Source organism: Garra rufa, chromosome 6, assembly GCF_049309525.1.
Source record: "Garra rufa chromosome 6, GarRuf1.0, whole genome shotgun sequence".
NCBI classification, from domain to species: Eukaryota; Metazoa; Chordata; class Actinopteri; order Cypriniformes; family Cyprinidae; genus Garra; species Garra rufa.
The window spans coordinates 45,451,041-45,458,561 of NC_133366.1; the positions used below are offsets into that span (position 1 = coordinate 45,451,041).

Below are 7,521 nucleotides of genomic sequence, written 5' to 3' on the forward strand. Positions count from 1 at the left end.
TCGTAACTACAACATCAAGGTTTGTTTTGTTCATTAAAGTCCCCCCTGCCTGCAGTCACTTTATTCCTTAAAACACATATAATCAAAATTAATTTTAATAATTGAAATGACATATTTAACACTTTTAACATTTTACATATTTAACAGTGTAAATAATTGCTTCATGCTTTGCTCATTTGAATATATCAAAGGCAAAAAAGAGCTGCTTCCTTAAGCAGCTAAGACCAACCATCCATTTAGTTTTTTTTTTTTTTTCAGCAGGATTAAATACATGATTTTCATCACAGGGATTCTTTAAAACTCATAAAGAGATTGATTCAGGCCAACAAACAGAAGCAGATGTGAAGTTTAAAATCTATTTTATTTATTATTACATTTTTTTTTGCCAATATTGACATTACAATTCATAATCAAATTTGGAGACTTTAGAAATCTGTGATGGACAGACATGCCACAATTACGATTACAAATCAATTCTAGCCGTTCTGTAACAGATGAAATTGAGAAGAGTATCGCAGTGTGCATCGTTCCAGCGTTGCTCACCTGTGGAATTCCAGTTACATTACAGAAAATGAATTGTCAAATATGCTTTATTGCAAACAGGAAGCCATAAATATAGCCACCTTTACAGTTCATGTTTTATACTAGTTGTTTAACAGCTTTAAATATATGGACAATGTTTATATATTACCTCCATAGCCCATCTCCACACAACGCTCAGCGCCTCCTCCATTATTTGGCTCACCAGTATGCCAGTCATTGTATTCAAACTTTGATCCATCACTCCAAAACCAGACATAAGCCTAAGAACATTACATTAACATCAGTGAACTTGCTATTGTTGCCTGTTGATGCTTCTAATTTTATTTTTCCCTTTTTATCTTTAAATGGGAACTCTGGTAGATATTTTCAGTAATACTTTAAGTCTTACATTAATCTTGATATTTAATGCAAATGAAAAATCAGCTACCTTAGTTGCATCATGAGCACCAATCCAGGTTCGTTTCATATCACGAGCATATTTTTTTATCAAGGTTTTTAGGAAAGTGTGAGCGAGTTGATTGTTGACAGATGCAAGGTTTCCACCGAGGTCAATACATTGTTTCTGTGAGGATAAAGAATATTAAGGATCAACGCATTGAATATGATGATTGAAAAGGCTGACATTTTTTAAAATGAAATGGTGCATGAATAATTTGTCATAATCCTATTCATGGCATAACCAACAGGCAGAATTTTATTGGATCATTACACCCTTGACAACTTTAGATAATTTAAAAACCTAGTAATATAAATCGTCTAGGTTACGAAGGTAACCCACGTTCCCCGAAGGAGGGAACGGAGACGTTACATTGGGATCTCGCCTGAGAGACCGATCATCTCTGAGCCTTATATAAAAAAGGCCAATTGCAAATTGGCGAGTGGACGTGCGCGTCGGCCACTCCCCCGCACATGCGGGTATATAAGAAGGCGGCGCGCATCACTCAAACAGGTTTTCGCTGAAGAGCCGTCAAGCCGGCGTCAGCGCGACGCCAGGGACGTGGCAGGGGAATGTAACGTCTCCGTTCCCTCCTTCGGGGAACGTGGGTTACCTTCGTAACCTAGACGTTACCCCTTCAGTCGAATCACTTCGACGTTACATTGGGAACAAGCCCATGGAAAAGGCCACGACCCTGACGCCGCGTTACGCAACAACTTCACGTGCTGACAAGTATACGTGCCGGCAGGCGAAGTGTAACGTAACCTTCCCAACGCCCTGGGGCCCAATAAGGGGGCCCACCAGGGATGCCAGTTGTACTGAAGCATGGGTTGGGGGGGCGGAGCACATGAAATTCTACATGTGGAAATAAGAATAATTCAATATATCCATAAAGGTTTTTAGGGATACACGAGGGAAACAGCGGTCTCCTCCGCTGGAATAAATAAAAACTAAGCCACAACCTGCGGGGCGAAGGAGACCCAGGCAGGATCACAGTGCAGGACTACTCCGCGCCTAGCCCTGACTGCGGGGCAGGAGGACCCAGGGTTCGCCGGAGGGAACATTCTGGGAAATAGCGCACGGATCCACGTGGGAATGGCGCAGCAAGCCGACACCAGCCGGTCTTCCCGCTCACCTGTGAGTCCTTATGTTAGGACACGGGAGAACGGCCTCTACGCAAGGTTGGAGAACCAAGCGAAGGTAGGGTGTCGCCCAGCCCGCAGCTTCCGGTTTATACATCTGCTGGTGAGGTGCCATGAACTAAGGATCACGGCTGTCCCTGGGTATAACAGGGAGAGGCATCTACCACCATTTAGCCAACCTCAGTTCGGGGAGCATTCCCTTTCTGCTGAATCCCGAGGCAGATGAAGCTGCTGGTGCGGCTGAAGTGCCGAGTGATTCAGTCTCACATATTTAACGACACAACATAGCACGACTGGGTCTGCCTCCTCCAGGGCAGAGCTTGCAGGTCCACCACCTGATCGCGGAAAGGCGTGGTGGGGACCTTGGGCACCGGGCCGGGGTCTCGACGGTAACGTGGAAGACGCCGGGCCCGAATTCTCGACACACTTTGCTGGCAGAAAAGCTTGTAGGCCCTCTTAATGGGAGCCAGGGCAGTCAGGAGCGCTGTCTTAATGACAGGAATTTTAGCTCGACTGAGGCCAGTGGCTCCAATGGAGCGACCCGCGGCCCTGAAGGCGACGGGGAGGTCCAAGAGGTATGAGGTGCGTGCTAAGCACCTCTGAGGAACCTGAGCTTGTCGGTAACCTACCCTCTTAAAGGAAGCCAGGGCAGTCAGGAGTGCTGTCTTAATGACAGGAATTCTAACTCGACTGAGGCCCGAGGCTCCTAAGGAGCAACCCGCGGCCCTGAAGGGCGACGGGGGGGTCCCAGAGGGTATGAGGCGTTACTTGACAGAGAAAACTTGTAGGTCCCCTGCCCTCTTAACGGGAGCCAGGGCGGTCAGGAGCGCTGTCTTGATGACAGTAATGCTAGCTCGACTGAGGCCAATGGCTCAATTGGAGCGTCCCGCGGCTCTGAAGGCGACGGGAAGGCCCCAAGAGGGTGTGGGGTGCGTTCTGGGCACCTCTGGGAAACCTCACGGCCAGTGAATGCTTACCTACTTAGCTCCATCTACTGCATGTGATACGCGGCGAAGCAGCGGCATATACTTAAAGAGTGAGGGGACAGTCTGCGCTCAAACTCTCCTGCAGGAAGGGAAGCATACTGCAACCGTGTAACTCTGTGGAAAGCCAGCAAATAGACCTCATCTCAGTGCGAGCCTGCCTCTAGTCAAGGGAGCTCGGACTGAGTGATAATTGTATCACGGCCTGAGAAGACCGGAGAGGTCTGGGTGTCATACCGTGCCCTACAGGGAGGGACTGCCGCGAGGGAACGGTTACTAGACCTGAGTCCGGGTGGGCCATTCTTGTAGCGCAACCAACAGACTTACTCCTCGTCCTCCCTGGACTTGCACAGAGTCTGTGCAAGGAGGCTCACTGGGGAAGGGCGTACTTGGGCCCCGGAGGTCAGCTGAGTGCCAGCGCTACTCTGAAGGAGGCAGCTGGCAGTGAGAGCAATCGGGGGCGAGCGGATGTGGCTGGCCTACCGATATGCTCCAAACTAGCTGCGTCACGGGGTGGAGTCGCCATCCTGCAGGTGGTGGACTGCCGTGAGAGCCGATAGGCTGCACGGTTGAGTTTACCTGCTTCAAGTGAATGGCAAGTAGCAAAATGTGCCACGTACTCCCTGGGAGCAGATGGAGAGGCTGTAAGCCTCTGTCGTACATGGCAACCCAACCCGTGGTAAGCCACGGGCTGGCTTGTCGGCCAAACTGCGGGAAAACGCCAGTCCGGAGTGGGCCGAGATGCCATGCCCATCCTGGGACTCGATCGTGCTGAAGCGGTCTCACATGAACAAGCTTAGCGGCTCTTAGCGGCTAGAGCTGTCATGTGCCCCAGGAGCCTCAGTTGAGAGGACCGCTATGTTGTGCCTGATTGACTCAGGAACTACAGCACTGACTGCGCGCTCTAGGTAGTAAGGCGGGCTGTCTTAAGGACCGAGTCAGGCTCCCGACCGAGGAAACGAATTCCCTCGGTTGGCCTGAAGGACCAGATGGCGGGGGTGCCGAGGCACCAAGTCCCTATGTTCGCACAACGGAACTCACGAGTGGGCTGGTAAAGCACCAGTCGAAGAGACGGTTGAAGACGCGAATACCTGTCTGCCGAAAAAGGGGACAGGGGAGCTCCCATGGCCTAAAGAAGGCAGGAAGGAGAGGGACTAGCCAAATGGAAGCACCTAGCGCTGAGCGCTCGACCCCCGGGGCAGACCGCCGGAGGGGTGTGCGCCGGGGAAGATCGAGACGAGACAGCGGGTGCCCTTCAGGCAGATGGCTGCAACCCAGCCCTGGAGACGGAAACATAGCTGTATGTGCTTCGTCGTGAGCGAGTGTGCCGACAGCCTGAAAGGGATCGGGACAGAGCTCCATCCAGGGCGGGTATTAACCCACCACACTAACTGGACACGTGAAGTCGAGACTGAAAGGTCCCGACCTCGTCCCGGGGGAGGGACAGGCTGGATCGCGTCCTTCGCCAGTAGGAACGCGACCTCCGCAAGCAGAACAGAGGCACGCCTGCCCGAATAAGAAAGTAAGGGGTACCTCTGAGTCTGGGCGGACGCCTGGGGCCGGGCCGTACCGTCCGTATCAACCATCGTAGTGGTATCAAGGGAACGTTGACCGACGTGACCGTGGTGGGGCAGCCTAGGGGGAGACAGGGAAGGAGACAGAACCCAGAAGGATGAACGTCCTGGAGAAGTGTCTAACTGCACTAAGCAGTGCTTACCTTCTTCCCTGGATCCCGCGCTGGCGAAGGCCGGCCGCGAGTCTGGTTCCGAGGAGTGTAAGTGCTGCTCAGAAGGAAACTCGAGGCCGAAGCCAGAGGTGAGAAATTGCTCTTTTTGAGAAAAAGTGGGTACCGTCGACGAAAGCCGACGGCAGCATTGAAGTACACAGTGGCTCCCGGCCCTCCACCGGGAGCGGGGAGCGTAGATTGTTAGCATCCCCTAAGGAGCAGTCTCAATCACCTCTGGAGGCCCGCGTCAGGGACGTTTCGCAGTTTTCTTGCGGGTGTTTCGGGCCGATCCCTGTGCCGCGGGCGGCGCCACTCTCCTGCGGCTGGCTCTGCGCTTGCGGGCCCTTCTCGCCGACCTGGCGTCGTGGGCCTCCGCGGTGGGGCGAGCCGTAGATGTTGCGGCCGCAGGGGGGCGCCCTCGGCGACGTGCAGGCGGAGGCGGTGCCTCCGGCGGCGGGATGGAAGCATCGCGGCGGGGCAGGATGTGAAACGCCTCCGTCTGTCTCTGGGCTGCCGAGAACTGTTGGGCAAAGTCCTCGACAGAGTCGCCGAATAGGCCCCTCTGGGAGATGGGAGCGTCGAGAAAGCGTGCTTTGTCGGCATCTGCCATCTGGGCCAGAGAGAGCCACAGGTGTCGCTCCTGGACCACAGCCGTGGACATCACCTGACCAAGGGCCCGCGCCGCGACCTTCGTCGCACGAAGGGCGAAGTCGGTGGCAGCGCGGAGTTCCTGCATCGTACCTTGGTCGGGACCACCCTCGTGCAGCTGTTTCAACCCCTTGGCCTGGTAGACCTGCAGGGTTGCCATCGCATGCAGGGCCGAGGCGGCCTGGCCCGCAGCGTGAAAAGCGCGGCCCGCAAGGGCAGACGAGCGCTCACACGCCTTGGACGGGAGACGCGGCCGGCCCCGCCAGGTGGCAGCGCCACGCGGGCAAAGTTGCACCGCCATAGCGCGCTCGACCTGGGGAACCGACGCATACCCCCTGGCCGCCCCGCCATCAAGGGTGGCGAGGGGAGAGGAGCCGGGCAGCGGGCGAGATGAAAAGGGCGCCCGCCAGGTCTTAACCAGCTCCTCGTGCACCTCCGGGAAGAATGGCACCGGGGGAGGGCGAGGCGATGCCGCCGGAGCCGTCCCCAGGAACCAGTCGCCCAGCCGAGAAGGATCGGCCGAGGCCGATGGAGTAACCTCCAGGCCGATCCCCCTGGCGGCTCGGAGGAGCATAGCCGAGAGCTCGGAGTCTGCCTCCGACGGGGCAGCAACCGCGGAGGGGCGCCGCGCCGCCGGAAGAGCGTCCTCACCCCCTGACTCTCCCTCTGACGCAGCGTCAGACATCTCTTCCTCCTGAGGAGCGCCAAAGGAGACGCCCAGCCCGGCTGGCGGGGAGGCGTACTGCTTTGGCATCTCGACGGGGGTATGCTGGCGGGCGGAAGACCGCAGGGCTTTTGGAGCCGGCGGAACGTTCGGCACCGTGACTCGAAATTCCCCCTCGTGCCTCGCCACAGCGGCGGAAAAATTCCGCAGGCCGTGGGGCGCGAAGGGGGGCCTGCCCGCGAGCGAGCGGCGAGTCCTCAGCATTCCCATGGTCATGCTTTCGCAATGAATGCATGAACCATCCGTGAAAGCTGCCTCAGCATGTTCAATGCCCAGACATGTGAAGCAGCTTTCATGTCCGTCCAGTGAGGTGAGGAAACTGCCACACCCAGAAGCGCACGGCCGGAAAGCCATTCTGAAAAGAACGTCTTTACACAGCCGTGAGAAATTGCTCTTTTAGTCCCGGTCTGCCCAGGGAGGAAACCGCGGCACCACTGTGCATTCAATGGGGCTTGCTCGCTGGAACGCAGGAGGCTTTTATGGCCGTGAAAACGGCCGCCCGCGGGACCCCGCTGGCGGCGCCGAGAAATTCACTCTTTTAGTTTGTCTCTTTCAATCGGCGCACACCAGCAGAGAGAGCAGCAGGAACGTGAAGTTTTCCTTTTTCTTGAGGAGAGAAGGCTTGAGCATACCGGCTCTGAAAGCGAAAGTCTGTTTGAGTGATGCGCGCCGCCTTCTTATATACCCGCATGTGCGGGGGAGTGGCCGACGCGCACGTCCACTCGCCAATTTGCAATTGGCCTTTTTTATATAAGGCTCAGAGATGATCGGTCTCTCAGGCGAGATCCCAATGTAACGTCGAAGTGATTCGACTGAAGGGGTAACTAATAATAGTATCTGTATTAGAGAACACAGACTTACCTCTGCCTCAGCCCATGGTTTCAAGTCACTGAAAAATTTAAAACATTGTGTTCCAAATTTATCCCAGCCAATGGGGCATCTTCGACCAATGTTGAAAGAATCTGCAAGATTGAAAAAAAAAAATGTATTAGTACTTAGTGACTGATAAAAGAACTTTCATCAAAGAAAGCAGAAACTGCAAACATCATCATCATCTGCAGTTTGAACAAATGCAAAATGGAATTCAGTCCATTTTGTTCATTTACCGTCAGACTTGACTTCATTTAGTGCCAATGCAAAAAGAAGGAATGCTGCGGAAATCCACATGCTGACCAAGTCCTATAAATATCAACAGTATTACAAATAATGTAATGAATTTATGCATTAACAAGAATATAAATACAGTACAAAAATGTCATACCAAGTGAATCAAAATTCGACTGAGCAAGTTGTAATACCCTGTGGCGTATTCCTCAGAC

General features: G+C 53.8%; 1 protein-coding gene across 1 annotated transcript; it reads right to left on the reverse strand.

The window, feature by feature from the left end:
- Nucleotides 1-342: 342 nt before the first annotated feature.
- On the reverse strand, nt 343-7,521 carry eslec (eosinophil lineage-specific marker). Its single transcript, XM_073842873.1, has 6 exons — nt 7,464-7,521; nt 7,309-7,381; nt 7,064-7,164; nt 971-1,105; nt 692-803; nt 343-543 (listed from the first exon to the last, which is right to left on the reverse strand). Exons 2-6 carry the CDS (start codon nt 7,367-7,369, stop codon nt 464-466), a joined length of 489 nt encoding a protein of 162 aa, XP_073698974.1. The 5' UTR covers nt 7,370-7,381; nt 7,464-7,521; the 3' UTR covers nt 343-463.